The sequence below is a fragment of the Trachurus japonicus genome, chromosome 21, assembly GCF_045865225.1.
Source record: "Trachurus japonicus isolate A0001 chromosome 21, Traja_1.0".
Classification (NCBI taxonomy): Eukaryota; Metazoa; Chordata; class Actinopteri; order Carangiformes; family Carangidae; genus Trachurus; species Trachurus japonicus.
In genome coordinates, this window is record NC_140927.1 from 23668503 (window position 1) to 23683502 (window position 15000).

Below are 15000 nucleotides of genomic sequence, written 5' to 3' on the forward strand. Positions count from 1 at the left end.
GTCAGCGCAGATGTTATGTGTCTTGGAACTTCACCTTGAACAGATTTACTGTATTTTTTCACCTCAACTTGCTGATCCCAATAGAGAGAGAGATTTAAGACACACAATGTCCATCATTTCTTCATCTTAATCACCAGCTACATTTAAATCATTCAGGATCCTCTGATGCCTTCACATGCATTTTATTTAACAATTACATCCATTCAATGAAATTCAACATTTACATCTATTAAAACCACAAAAAAAAAAATTAATTACAGGACTTTTAACAGCCAGGTCTGTTTCTGGTAAGAAGTCCTGGAGTGATTCATCTTCTCACGCAGAGTGAAAGGACTCACTGCTCTCATGAAAGACCAGGCCGTCAAAAGCTTCTTCCAGTCTAGCAAAGCACAACAGAGTCAAAGACAAAGTGTAAGTGAGCTCCAGAGTAGATGTTGGACCGTCCGTAACATCAACACGTTGTAAGTGTCTGGGAAATTGTACATTGAATTTACGCCTCTCTACAAATGCAACGGGTCCAAATGAAATCGCAAAAACATCACCCCGACGATTATCACCTCACCTTCTTGCTCGGATTGCATCATGTTCCTCCCATTCCTCTATCTCGTCTTTGGACAGCTGATTGAAAAGCGCCAGGGCGATGCAGTTTCCCCAAATGTTGACCACCGTGTTGGAGACGTCTCTGAAAGACAAGTTACAGGAGAAGCAGAAGAGTGACACCTGCCAAAACAAATTTGTTGGGAGATTTTTTGTGAATGGAAGACTTTTAACTACACATTTAACCTACAGCAGCCATTTGATGAGCACCAAAATGCCAGCTTCCATCCCGGGTAAACCAACTGCACTCAAAACAAAGAGAGTAGTGGCTCCTCCGGTCGATGGGATCCCCACTCCCTTGATGGTGGCGATGCCCGATGTCACTCTGCAGAGCAAGCACGCAGAAGGAACTGTGATACTACTTTCATTGTGTATCTCAAGGTATGGTTAAACATTTCAACATTTCAACATTTTGGCAAATTGGCCCATTGCCGTAATCCCTATAGTCATAGCAGTGGATTCGTTACCTTTAATTGTCGGTGCAAGCTATTTTTAGAACGGCGGAGCAGAGCCGTGAGCTGCTCAGAGCTACGCTACGGAGGCTCATTATGGGATTTCTTGGTTTCCCTCATCAAACTGATCAAAAACACAATCAAACTCTCTCTCTCGTGGACAAGTTGTGACCTGCACATTCACCACGCTATGAGATAATAACACAACGTTACCAGACAGAGTTGTTTTAGAGGGAAATTCATGCAAAACCACTGATGCGCGTTCCCGTCGGAGGCAGTTTTCCGGCAAGCAGTCACTGCATTTGCCTCTAAAACAACTGTCTGGTAACGTTGTGTTATTATCTCATAGCGTGGTGAATGTGCAGGTCACAACTTGTCCACCAGAGCGTTGTGGAGTTGTTGGATTGTGTATTTGATGAGTTTGATGAGGGAAACCAAGAAATCCCATAATGAGCCTCCGTAGCGTAGCTCTGAGCAGCTCACGGCTCTGCTCCGCCGTTCTAAAAATATCTTACACCGACAATTAAAGGTAACGAACCTACTGCTATGACTAAAGGGATTATGGCAATGGGCCAATGCCAAAATGTTGAACTATCCCTTTAAGACAGACATTGTTGTATGGTATTATTTCATGTTTCTATCATTATTTATTCAATGTTCTATTAGAGAAAGAAAACAACAAAACAACGACTTACCCGAGGGTGACTATCTGGCTCAGGTCCAGATGGATGTGATTGAGTTCCGCGACAAAGACTGCGGCGATCAGCTCATAAAGGGCCGTTCCGTCCGCGTTGAGAGACGATGCAAGGGGCAGCTCGAAGCGAACAACTCTGTGGCTGATCCCGAGCCTCTGCTCCAGACATTGGATTACGCTTACCATGGTGGCAGGGCTTGGAGACACATAAGCAGCCTTTCTCAGTCAACTTATCCCATACAAGAATAATAAAGTTTGATCATAACCGAGATCCTTTATAAAAAAAAAAATAAAAAAAAAAAGCCTCTTACCCGGACCCAGTGATCAGCGCAGTCTTCAATGCAGGAGCAGCCCCCTTGAGGACCAAAAAAGGGTTGTGTTTCGCAATCAGGGTGTAGACCACAGGTAGAAATATGGCTCCATGGATTAAGTGCCTGAAATAGATAACAGATAACAGTGTGGTAAAGCTGATATGTTAAGTGTATTTTAGTACAATAGGTTAATAAATAAGAACCGGAGGGTGTCTGCAACTAAATACACGCAAATTATGTATAAAGTAAATAATAATACGCTTCCAGACGGTGTCCAGAGAACCAGTAAATATGAATTAAGAGGGATTTGTTTATATTACAAAACAAGGGTGCGAACAAATGTAAAGCAAAGCTGTATATCGACTAAAGGAGTGAATCTATGGAATAATTTGGAAATAGAAATCAAAATTTGTAACACATATTTAAGATTCAAAAACTGCCTACTGTTTGTAGAATATACACATGTTTTGTTCTGTCTAAATGTCTAAAATGAGCGGGCGGACAATTGTTAATTTTAAGAGCCAGTGTGTAATATTTGTCAAGGTTTATTGGCAAAATCTGAATATACTACCAATTAATATATTTGCATAAATGTATGAACTTTATAAAATAAAATCTGTTGGGTTTTCATAGCCTTATAATTCTACTTTTATATACACATATAGCGCCGCCATGTTTGCACGGAATGGAAAATCCAGCCAACCAGAGAGCACGTTTCAAGAGTTTCACATTCGTAAATAAACAATAGAATTATTTAATAGATAAATAATAGAATCAAAATGCTGGATGTCACTGTGTTTTCCCCTCATTTTACACACTGGACCTTTATGTTTAAAACATGTGTATATAATGCTGTTTACTGACGTGTGCACTTGATTCTACAAGACTGAAATAAACCCACTAAACTAAACATTGGCAATAACTCACACACTGTTATCATACACACTCATTTGTCTCCCAAAACTCTACTGTCAGACATGTCACTGGTTGCTACAAGGGGCAGCAATGCAAAGTGCCATTTTGGTACCAATACTAAAAGACGTACCCCATAAGAACGACAGCCACAAAGACTCCCACTGGGTAAAAAATGTCCAAGTCGTCAACCTCAATCACATGCCTAGTGACCAAGAAGAGCACTCCCACTGGATAGTAGCTGGGGATGGGAAAACAGGGGCGCAATATAGATAAATCTGCTCATATGGGAAGAGGGAAGAAAAGTCAAGATGATTTAGAAAACAGCAAATACAGACATTAAAGCCTGTTAAAGGGATAGTTCACCCTAGAATGATATTTCGCTCATTATCTACTCACCCTCATGTTGACTAAGGGCTGGAAGAAGTTTCAGAGTCCACCGTCCCTTCTCTGAGTTACAGGGGGTCTTGGCGTAGCAGTGCATGTCCATATAACGGTTGCAAAGGGACACCAGAGCTCTTCGTAAAAAAACACACACAAAAAAACATCCAAATACCTCCATGATGCTCGTATGTAATGTCCGTCTTGTGCTGAAGCCCCAAATTGCGTAATTGTCCCGAAAAAAATTAAATAAGTCTATATTTTAAGCTTGTTTGTAGCGGAAGCTTCTCGAAGCTCCTCTTCCTGGTCCGTCCAAATCTCGCGTGATTCGCAGTAACCGCACTGACGCCGGCGCAAATCACGCGAGATCTGGACGGACCAGGAAGAGGAGCTTCGAGAAGCTTCCGCTACAAACAAGCTTAAAATATAGACTTATTTAATTTTTTTCGGGACAATTACGCAATTTGGGGCTTCAGCACAAGACGGACATTACATACGACCATCATGGAGGTATTTGGATGTTTTTTTGTGTGTGTTTTTTTACGAAGAGCTCTGGTGTCCCTTTGCAACCGTTATATGGACATGCACTGCTACGCCAAGACCCCCTGTAACTCAGAGAAGGGACGGTGGACTCTGAGAATTCTTCCAGCCCTTGAGTAGATAATGAGCGAAATATCATTCTAGGGTGAACTATCCCTTTAAGTACATCTGATGTTTGAACAACAAACATTTGCCGTGTTTCTGTAGATAATAATTCATTGTCATGAACAAACATTTTGTTCCATATTTGACACTTTGCAAAAGCAAGATCGGATAACACAACACTGACTACGCTGTGCTTGTTTCACTTTACCACAGGATCAAGTTGGTCACGTATTTTGTGGTCCTGTTCAGGATGAGAAGGACGTCGGTGATGGCTCTCCCTCTCTCTCCCATGTCCTTGAGCATCAATCCAAAGACGAAGGAGCACACAATCAGGCCCAGTGTGTTGGTCCTCTCGATGTAGTGGGGCACCAGTTCGTAGTCGCTGTTATTCTGAAACAACATCGGTAGCGCCGTGAGAACAACTGCATGAATTCTCAATTAGCGCTGAACATAAACGAGAGAAAAGACTCATGGTGGTGATGAGGGAGAAAGATGTACCGCCGCCGCCGCCACGCCGGCCTTTGTCTCAAATCCGTGGGAGTCGAACTCCAACCTCTCTGTCTTGAACTAAGGAAAGAAAAGATTGCTCATGTACATATTACATTTTCTTCTTTGTGGCAGGTAGCATGAAATATGAAAAACATACCCGCTGGAAGCAAGCTTGAATCAGGTTATCTGGCACCAGGTTTCTATAAAGAATAAAGAAAAAAATCAATCACTGCTACATTTTGATGAATAAAAATATTCCTTGGCCTGTAAATATTGAATATTTCAACCTGGTAAAAAAAAAAAATATATATATATATATATATATATCAAATTTCTCTTTTCTCACCTCATTAGATCCAATATGCCGTGGATATCAGAGAGATCATCCGATTCATCTGAGCCATAGCCCGGCGTGAAAATCAAAACCAGTGTTATGCCTTCAACACAAAAATAAATAAAACTAATATTAGTCACAACATATTGGAACAAGGGAGATATAAAAACACAACCAGAACTTGGCTATTAGTACTACTGATGGGCAAGTTTGTTAACAAAAACAAACAAACACAATATTAATACTAAAAGCATCAATAGATTCCTTAGAATATTAATAATCATGCTGTTGTGTGCAGAAAGTGGAAGCAACCAAAATGTTTCAATGTAATTTATCTCACCTAAACTGGTAGACAGCAGAGTCGTTAAGGCAAAATACGAAAGAGCATTCCTTGCCGCTTTTTTGGGAGCATCCATCTTCTGTGAAACACCTAAAAAAAAAAAACATAAGTTACAAATCGAGGTTTGAATAACCAGTAAAGTCACACAGGATCTTCTTTTTTTCTTTTTTTTCTTTTTTACAGATGACAAAAGGCCACAGAAACTCAAATCATTAAGGAGGTGGGCAAAAGGTTAAAGCTTAATAAATGTTTAAATGTGCCGTAACACAAGCACAGTCCTTTTTACTTGCTGTGGATGCATGACATGCTTAGCCTGCTGCAACGTGGGAAATACACCCCCAATTCACCTGTTATCACGGTTGTCAAAATGAGAGGAACAGAAACCAGCTGAAACATCCTCATCAGTACTTCTCCTGGAAAGCCGATGTAGAACGTGTCATAATCCGAAAGGACAGGGAAGATGATCTTGATGACATGGCCAGCGGCAAACCCTGTAGGTAAATAAATATGACAAACTCAGCAATTAATGTTTTGAAAATTAACGAGAATGGGGAACAAAAGGTGAATTGCAACCTCTCTTTCATAAAAAAAAAGAAGCTCTCCTCCATATAAAGTTTAGACAGACATATACGCTCCTTGGAGTGGTCCTTTTTTGTCCTGTTTAGTTTTTGCTGCTCTAAACATAATATCCACTCTGTGTAACTCTTTGTAAAATGCACACTTATATGCAAACGCTTAGCTAGTCCTGTATCACTTCAAAGTCTATTCTCTTTGTATTGGCGTCTGCAGATTTCTGCAGGATACTCTAAGCTGCATGGAGGAACATGACGAGCTCAGCGCCCAAACTGATTCAATTGCAAGGCCTACTGTTACAAAAACACTTAATAAGGGTTTAAGTTTAGCTCAAACATAGTGTGAAAACACTCTGGTACTTTAATACTACTGGTATTAAATCCTGCACATATAGCCTACCATTCTTTACAATGAACATGAAACACTCAAGCAATTGGCAGAACACATTAGCCTATAGGGATTTCAAACAGCCTTAAAGTGGCTACATAAATCTTTTTTCTTTTTTAAAGAGGCTTAAAGCAGAGGTAAGCGATATTTTTAAGTCTTAAATAGTTATATCTTCCGACAGCAATCACTTACATAGAGTGTTTGGACTGAAACACGGGTCTGTCAGTCACTCTGCTCTGCTCTGAGCCGAGGAGAAAACTTTTCTCGTATCCTACAACTTTTATCCAATGAGGAGAGAGAACGGCATGAAGGGCTGTGGTGCAGCCAAGGGATGCGATTGAAATAGGTCATAAAATAATACATAGTGTGGTATTTAGGTAGGCTAAATGAGAAGAACAATTAAATTATTGGAGATGGAACTAATCCATGCAATAAGAGATCATAATTGTTTTTTTTAGACTATTTTTCACATGATCAATCCCAGTCCTCCATCAATCACACCAAGGAGGGGGAGCAGGCAGTGAAATATAAACTGTCACATAACATGAAATAATATGACGTGGGAGTACATCCATAGATACACATATATACTGACTGTCAGTATATAGTAGGGGTGGGAGAAAAAATCGATTCACATAAATATCGCGATATCCTTTTTGACGATTTTTAAATCGATTTTTTTTTAATTAAATTTTTTTTTTTTTTTTTAAATATTGTGCAATATGCATTTGTTAGCCTTTTTTTTTTACATACAGAGAGTAGGCTACATGTTTTGAAAAGGGTTTAAGTTCACTTTATAATGGAGTATGTTCATTTATAGGCTCCTACAGTATTTGTGTGCAGATAAATGTTAAAAATACAGACTAAAAAAGAGAGAATCAGCAATATCGTAGAATCGCAATTTAAATCGAATCGCCATCCAAAACATCGTAGAAGAATCGAATCGGGAGAAAAGCATATCGTCCCAGCCCTAGTATAGCCTATGGGAGTACTACATCCCGATCTAGTACGAGTTCACAGGTGGGAAGTTACGAGTTTGACTGTACCTTCCAACGGGGTAACCATAGGAACAGGTCAGAAAAACACGGAAGGCATGCATGAAAATTACATTTTTCACAAAAATCTATATTTATTTTTTAATTTTACGTTTTTTATTTGAAAGAGCTTGTCAATACATTGTTCATATGTTCAGATATATATCCAAGGTTGGTCAGTAGGCTACACAAGAGGCTATAACATAGTCAGTTATGAGCATAGCAACAACATGATCATGTAATTTTAAAATGCATTTTAAGATAAAAAAAAAAAAAAAAAACAATTCTTCAACCTATGTATTTACTGTTAGTGTTTGGTTTAGTTTTGTAATTTAGTAGTGTCAATTCATTATTAAAATTTAAATGATTTCTGCTAAAATTACAGTGTTGTTCTCTCTTGGCCCATTTTACCTGAACATTGCATCGTATCTCGAGAGGGAACACCCCGATTATACTTTTTCAATTTTTATTCACACATAAATATCAATGGATTTCATGCATAGCTTTTTTGATGGTTTTATTAATCGTTTACCAAAAAGTGGCCCATTTTACCTGACTTCACCCTACTTTATTTAGTCTATGCACTTAGCCTATGCACTGCAGGGTGCTAAAACGTTATTTTTGCAATGGTTAAAAATGCTGTAAAATGATCATTACTTTGTCTTTATTATTATTATTATTCTAGCAGACACAACTTTCTTCAGATGAGTGTCACTGGTAACTTACCCAGGACAACCGCCGCGAGACTGGCCGCGAGGAACTTATTCTGGGTCACGTGGTACCAGCGGTCCCTCTGATCTTCGTGGGGCAGATCCATCAGAAACTGCCAAGAGACTTCAAAAGCACTGAAGACGACGCGTGAACGGACAAACTCCTGTTGATGTGTGAAGCGTGTGAAGCGAGAGAAATAAAAAACTGTTTTCATTCAAAACCGAATGATGATGTGAGCGCGTGTCTGGAGAATCTACAATGTTTTTATTTAAATCCGAAGGGCGACGACGGAATGGAACGGAACAACAGAACACTGAGGGAGACGATGGAATGGAACGGAGCAACAGAACACTGAGGGAGACGATGGAATGGAACGGAACAACAGAACACTGAGGCGTTCTGTCAGTTAGGATGAGAATCTTTAGTTTTAACCCTCTAGGCTACGCATTATGATGCCATTGGTGTAAAAAATGTTTGGAGTGTTTTTTTTTTTTTTTTTTTTTTAATAAACATAATCTAAAGACATTTTTATAAATTATTATTATCATTATTATTATTTTTAAGTTTTGGGGATTTGTAGGCAACATTGTACCATAAATATTATCTTATACTGTACTACAGGGACCTGGTGGGGGCGTTCACAGACTGGTGCAACAAGAACAACTTGTTGCTTAACACATCAAAGACCAAAGAAATGATTATTGACTTTGGCAGGTCCAAAAGATCCTTCCGGCCTGTGACTGTGGATGGGGTGGACATTGAGAGGGTTCAGTCATACAAGTACCTTGGAGTACACCTTGATGACAGGCTGGACTGGTCCGTACACACAAATTATGTGTACAAAAAGACACAAAGCAGGTTCTTCTTTTTAAGAAGACTCAGGTCTTTTGATGTATGTAATGTAATGCTGCGTATGTTTTATCAGTCTGTCATTTCAAGTGTTACATTCTTTGCTATTGTCTGCTGGGGTAACAACATCAAGGTCAGGGACAGGAACAGACTAGACAGGCTCATCAAAAAATGTAGCTCTGTGATGGGCAGAGCGGAGCTGGTAGAGGCTGTGGTTAAGTGGAGGATGGGGTGTAAGTTGAAGACCATCCTGGGTGACCCCCAACACCCTCTACACAAAACCCTCTCAGGTCAGAGGAGCAGCCGAAGCAAAAGGCTCATCTCCCTGACCTGCAGAACTGAAAGATTTAAGAGATCATTTGTTCCTGCTGCAATCGTTTTATATAACACTTGTTAAAATGTTTTTTGTGTTCATTTTTTTTGTCATTGTTGTGTGAGCTACTGGACTAACTTGAATTTCCCTGCTAGGGATGAATAAAGTATTCTCTATTCTCTAGAAATACCAGTCTCTATACACTTTCACTGGCCTCATCCTCATCTCAATTCTCACTCTCATCTTCCTCATAATAGCCTGAAGTTTGCGTTGCAGCAACCAAAATCAAATTTATTGTAAGGCTCAAAACAAAATTATGATTATTTACTTTTGAACATTAAAATCACACCTAAACACACCCTACCATAATCTCCTATGCAATGTTGATTCCATAATGGTCCACCATTGCAATTTTCTATAATGGTACATTGTTGCCTTCAGGCAACAGGTAGATTTTAACAAGTTTCCATTATTTAATAAGTAAATAAATTGCATGGAACTATTAAAAAATAAATGTTACTAATCTATTAGTGTAAATATTTTTTTCCAGATGAAAAGGGGCCAGGAAGTTATGTTTTCAGACCGTTTTAGTGGAGCAAAATGGCAAACCTGTTTCCTTTGAAAAGGTCTGCAAAAAAGAAGGGTTTCCCATTCAGCTATCAGTTAGGAAATTGTAACACCATGTTAGGTGGTAACAAGTTGTCCAACATGAATCCTTTATGTAGCGCCAGGTTTAACTTTAGTTTTTCTCTCATTGTACCATAAATAGGTTTGAGTTTGTGTATAGGCCAGCATCAGAGACACAGTTATTTAAAAGTGGGGGGCAGGCAGGCATTCGCCACACGCTCAGACTGGCAATTTCCCTGTGCTTGTGCTTGTTTGATGCCTATTCCTGAGAATAAACACGTGGTTCCTCAGTTGTCGTCTGTCCAATTTTGTAGTTCAAACTTTCAAACAGGACGAAGTCTAATGACAACTCATTGAACCTTAACGTGGATCAGGATCACAACAGGATAAATCTGATAGGACCACAAATTCAAAGACTTGTATCACTAGCGCAGGTTGATGGTGGTGGTGTAGTAGCGAGGAATATCAGATTTTATCCCTCAATACTAAAAAGCATTGGTTGCAACGCTACGGCCTCTCTGGTAAACAACAACATCCACAAAAACAATGTTTAATTTTAAAGCTGCAAATAAAATCCTGGATTTACTGTCATGATAATATTCTGTGTATGTATGAACAACCAAAAACAAAACAAAGAAACAGAATTTTCCGGACAGTTTTTTTATTATTATTAAGAAACTCAAATTTAGTTTTCCTTCTCCTGGACGGTCTTTGTTCCACGCAGTCTGCCTGTACGACGGGCAGCGATAAGACCGACCTTGCGACCAGCGGGTGCATCCCTCCTGATTGTTGAGGGCTTGCCAATATGCTGATGGTTACCACCACCGAAGGGATGCTCAACAGGCTGCAGAGAGGAAGAGAGAGGAGGTCAGGATGACGAACTTCAGACAGGGAACAAGACTTTAAAAAAAGAAATCATTCAAGACTTGGTGCTCATGTCAGTGATGGCTCGTTGGGACACAGCTGCCACAAACTGATGCTGTGACCAGTGATTACTAAATTACCTCAGTGGGTCCTGCTTTTAAAAATGGTGAAAACTTCATATAATCTTCTCCAACTAGTCTTCAAATGTCAAATTTGTTAAATCTTTTTTTAACCCTGTAACGCACGGGTGCTGGTTGTGCTACTGGATTTTGGTTTGTACCCGACTCAATTTTCACAAAACATGTCAGTTTCTTTTTGTCAAAACTCAAACTTCAGTTGATTATGATAAAACAGAACAAAACAACTCAATTGCCAAAATAGTTAATCAAAGTCATCTGCACCAAACATTGATCACTGAGCTCAGATATGCAAACAGTGCTTCATATGGTTTTTCCACGTGTACTGAGTTTGTGGGGATTCGGGCAGAGATGCTGCATCGTCTCCTCCACTCTGACACACACAGCTGCTGCGTTTTCTGCTTTTCCAGCACATCAACACACGTTTTCACCCTTTTCCTTTATAAAAAACTGTGAATTATTTAACTCCCTCATTATGAAACCTCCTGTTTCTGCAGACATAGCGAAACACAAACACGTGAAGCTGCTTGATGCGACCCTGCTCATCTATTTTCAAATCGATCCAGCAGTAAAATGATAATTCAGTCGTTTCCCTTTACGATGCTGATGTTCAACTTACGTTCATAGCCACACCACGGACACGTGGCCAGCAGTTCCTCTTTGCCTTGTACTTGTGGTAAGCACGGCCGGCCTTGAGGATGGGCTTGTCGATACGTCCACCTCCAGCGACGACACCTTGAACAGACGGGACAAGAACCGATCAGGTCGAGCACCAATAAAAACGGCTTTTGATGTGTTTAGTGTCCATGTTCTGCTCGTTTGTGACCTGCAAGTTTGTTATTGTGTCTTGTGTAATTAATTTTTGTTTATGTTGGTGTTGTTGCTTAACGTTGCTTCTGTTTTGTCTGTAGCAACTTTATGTTAGCTTGAGTGTGTATGTATGGACTTTTGCATAGTTTTCTGCCTTTTAATCTTTATTCAGATTTAGCCTTCTAATCCTTTAATGTAATATTTGTATGTCTATAACTAAATCATTTTATTCTCTTTCAGGGTGACTACTTAACATCAGTCCAGGGACAGCAGATGTAAAATAGCCTTTTAGCTAATTCTGGCATGTTTACATTTGTTAAAATGTTTTATTTATGTGCACTGTCCCTGATTATTAAACCTTTAAATAAATGAATAAATAAAAACACGCTTCAGTTCAGCAGTCGTAACGGCTCCTTACCGACTACAGCTCTGTTGGCGGAGGCGATGACCTTCTTGGAGCCTGAGGGCAGCTTCACTCTGGACTTCCTGGTCTCGGGGTTGTGGGAGATGACGGTGGCGTAGTTTCCTGAAGCACGGGCCAGCTTGCCTCTGTCGCCGGGCTTCTCCTCCAGGCAGCAGATGATGGTTCCCTCAGGCATCGTCCCGACGGGGAGCACGTTGCCGATGTTCAGCTGAGCTGTGGGATGAAAGATAGTCAGGAACTCAACTCAGTCATATGTTGCCACCCAACAAATATCAATGACTGAACAGCAGAGTATTTTCACCGACAAACCTTAACGTTTCTCTGAAACCCCTGTTTCATTGTCATGCACTTGATGCCACATCTTATGAGCTGGAAAGTCTAAAAACTGGGCCAATTAGGGCTGCAGTACTACTATCAATTCATCTGGCAGAAAACATCAGAAATATCCTTGATCACTCAGCAAAACATCTTGTTTTGTCCAACAACAATAGTCCAATCTGCTAAATATTTAATTCACTATGATGCAGGAGTGATAAAAGCAGCAAATTCTTACATTTGAGAATCTGGGGGGTAATTAAATGTTGAGCATTTGATTTTTAAAAGTCTTAAATGGTGAATCAATATCAAAATATTCTTTTTAAACCAACACAAGAGGGTAAACACAAGAGCCGTAACATATCAAGGCAGCAGAAGCACACACAAAGCCAATGTGGAGACGTGGCAGGTGAATTAAAATCAAAATAGGTCAAAATTCAAACCTTGTCCATATTTTACAGCTGAACTGTCACATGCACCTCGTAACTAAACATGTGATGACTACAGCGCCTACTACGAAAGTGAAAGTAGATTTGTTTTTTTATTTGGCTTTTCTGGTGAATGACGATTCTGACTTGTTCTCCTTTTAGATTCGACAAAGAAAAGATGCAAATTGTCAGATCCGAGACAACGTTTAGACATCATGTCTGGAACAACTGTTTACAAAACTGGACTTCTTGCTTTCACTTGGTTACAACGACAGACTGAGGACTCAGGCAGCAGTTGTTGCCAAGTAACACAAAGTATGTGACTAAGTTTAAAGATTAAATGAGAGAAACATGTCTGGCCTGTATGTTATATAAATATATCTGATAGTGATGCAAAGGATTGCGACCTCTCAGACTTTATATTACATCATATCAATCACCACAACGCTTAGAAATTCAATAGTTTTGACTCAGGACATTCAGAACCTGGATTTAGTCGCTCCTGAGAAATTAAGTTTGTTAAATCTAAAAGCGCCACAACAAGTAAGATGCAATAAGAATCAACATTTAAACAACCATGAACCACAACAGACTCTCTATCAGCTTCATGTCACGGTCGACAATGATCAATTTAAGTTTGTGGCTTCAGCTCAGACAACCGACTCATCATCGGTTTCCTCTACTTTTCCCGGTATAATGTGGATAATCGGCGTCGCCCTCTTACCCTTCTTGCCGCAGTAGATGAACTGTCCGGTGTGGATGCCCTCGGCGGCGATGAAGAGCTCGGTCCTCTTCTTGAAACGGTATGGGTCACGGAAGGCCACTTTGGCGAGGGGAGCGCCGCGGCCGGGGTCATGGATGATGTCCTGAAGGAGCAGGCGAGAAGACGACAACGTTTACACTCCACATCCAAAAGCAAAAGGTTTCCCCAACGCCGTTAAGTTAACCTAGAGATAAGACAACCCCCCCTTGTTTACCTTCACGATCCCCTTGATGTATCCATGGCGTTCAGCGAAGTCGATGTGGCGGAGTTTAGCGGCACCTTTACGGTGCTTCACGTGGGCTTTGAACACGGAGCCCGCACCTTTTCTCTGTCCCCTGATCACACGTCCCATCGTGTACTGGAAACAGAAAACACTTCATGTTACTTCAGAGTCTCTGCAGCTCAACAACTGAAAATCCACATCTTTTAATAATAATAATAAAAAAAACATTGTTATATTGTCAGATTATCAGTGTAAACCAATAGTGATGTTAGAGCAGTTAATCCAATAACTCATAATATAATATCCTGATACTTTGTGGTTTGAATTACACAACCTTCACATATGAATGAACTAAAACAGTGACACTACAGATTCTCTGATCATTTCCCCCCCACTTTTCTCTCTAATAAAAGGCTTGAATAAACTATTTTACAACTTTATAAATTGCATGTAGGATACAAATGACTTCAACTATCCTCTGAGGAGTGTTGAATGTTTTGAGGCCTTGACAGACATGCTGCCACACATGACAGCTTCTCTTCACTTCTTTCAGTTATTCATTACAATGATTATATTTATCTTGAGCTTCAGACAAAACCTCATCATGTTACAGTGAGGCTGCATGTGCATGTTCAACACAACAACCTGCAGAGGACCAGAGGAAACACTATTTGACTTTAGCACAAACCAAACTGTGTTTATTCCTGAGGCTCCTCAGGAGACTTCAATGTCTCCCAAAGACTTTCAGCTCTGCTAATGACCCTTTCTTTAACAACGTCACATCTTGTACGTAACTTCTAGATCCTTATCCAACTCTGGTTTACCTTATTGTGGTTCAACACCACCCAAACTGCTAAATCGAAACTTGATTAAAGCCCGGTTAGCACAGTTAGCTTAGCCTGCTAGCTCCTGTATTTCACCGCTTAACGCAACGATACAAAGCAGGTGTATTAATATGTCAGAGTCTGAATTAAAAACTGCTATTCGTTTGTGTAAGTTACGGGTATAAACTACATTATCTCCGGTTTTTACAAGCGGCTCACATCGGACACGTTTGCGGCGTGTAGCCTAGCTGCTGTCCGCCCGGCTCAGTCTTTACTGCGCCATCAGCTACTCAACCATTAAAGTGCTTGAAAACAACGGTCTCGCTAAAATACTCGGTTGGTGTTTTTCGCAAACATTCACTGCACATTTTACAACATTGGTTTACAACGGATGACCTGAGAAAATCATGATTTAGAGCAGATTAAGAGAAGATACAAAACGGGGAATGAGGGAGCCATGTCTCCTACCTAACTCCGCTGACGGAAAGAGGAAGAGCAAAAGGAATGGCGCGGGTTTTCTTCCGGCGAAACCGCAGCGGGGGCTCATGGGAGTTGTAGTCAAA

The 15000-nt window shown here is 40.2% G+C and overlaps 2 protein-coding genes across 2 annotated transcripts; both read right to left on the reverse strand.

The window, feature by feature from the left end:
* Positions 1 to 284: 284 nt before the first annotated feature.
* Positions 285 to 8076, reverse strand: LOC146965290 (excitatory amino acid transporter 3-like). Its single transcript, XM_085764992.1, has 13 exons — positions 7876 to 8076; positions 5503 to 5646; positions 5156 to 5245; positions 4828 to 4918; positions 4639 to 4681; positions 4497 to 4559; positions 4201 to 4382; positions 3100 to 3207; positions 2055 to 2177; positions 1745 to 1939; positions 788 to 922; positions 563 to 682; positions 285 to 379 (listed from the first exon to the last, which is right to left on the reverse strand). Exons 1-13 carry the CDS (start codon positions 8072 to 8074, stop codon positions 316 to 318), a joined length of 1557 nt encoding a protein of 518 aa, XP_085621118.1. The 5' UTR covers positions 8075 to 8076; the 3' UTR covers positions 285 to 315.
* Positions 8077 to 10293: 2217 nt separating this feature from the next.
* rpl8 (ribosomal protein L8) lies at positions 10294 to 13797 on the reverse strand. Its single transcript, XM_085765444.1, has 5 exons — positions 13605 to 13797; positions 13352 to 13493; positions 11879 to 12097; positions 11270 to 11385; positions 10294 to 10493 (listed from the first exon to the last, which is right to left on the reverse strand). Exons 1-5 carry the CDS (start codon positions 13740 to 13742, stop codon positions 10335 to 10337), a joined length of 774 nt encoding a protein of 257 aa, XP_085621570.1. The 5' UTR covers positions 13743 to 13797; the 3' UTR covers positions 10294 to 10334.
* Positions 13798 to 15000: the final 1203 nt, after the last annotated feature.

Bases quoted from the DNA above. Each gene is read 5' to 3' on its own strand.
- LOC146965290 (XM_085764992.1), bottom strand. From the start codon at position 8,074: ATGAAAACAGTTTTTTATTTCTCTCGCTTCACACGCTTCACACATCAA. The intron at 5,246-5,502 runs GTGAATTGGGGG...TTTTTTTTTTAG, and splicing joins TTTGACAACCGTGATAACAG to GTGTTTCACAGAAGATGGAT. The intron at 380-562 runs GTGAGGTGATAA...GTGCTTTGCTAG, and splicing joins GATGCAATCCGAGCAAGAAG to ACTGGAAGAAGCTTTTGACG.
- rpl8 (XM_085765444.1), bottom strand. From the start codon at position 13,742: ATGGGACGTGTGATCAGGGGACAGAGAAAAGGTGCGGGCTCCGTGTTC. The intron at 13,494-13,604 runs GTAAACAAGGGG...CTGCTCCTTCAG, and splicing joins ACATCAAGGGGATCGTGAAG to GACATCATCCATGACCCCGG. The intron at 11,386-11,878 runs GTAAGGAGCCGT...CGTCTGTTCAAG, and splicing joins CGCCAACAGAGCTGTAGTCG to GTGTCGTCGCTGGAGGTGGA.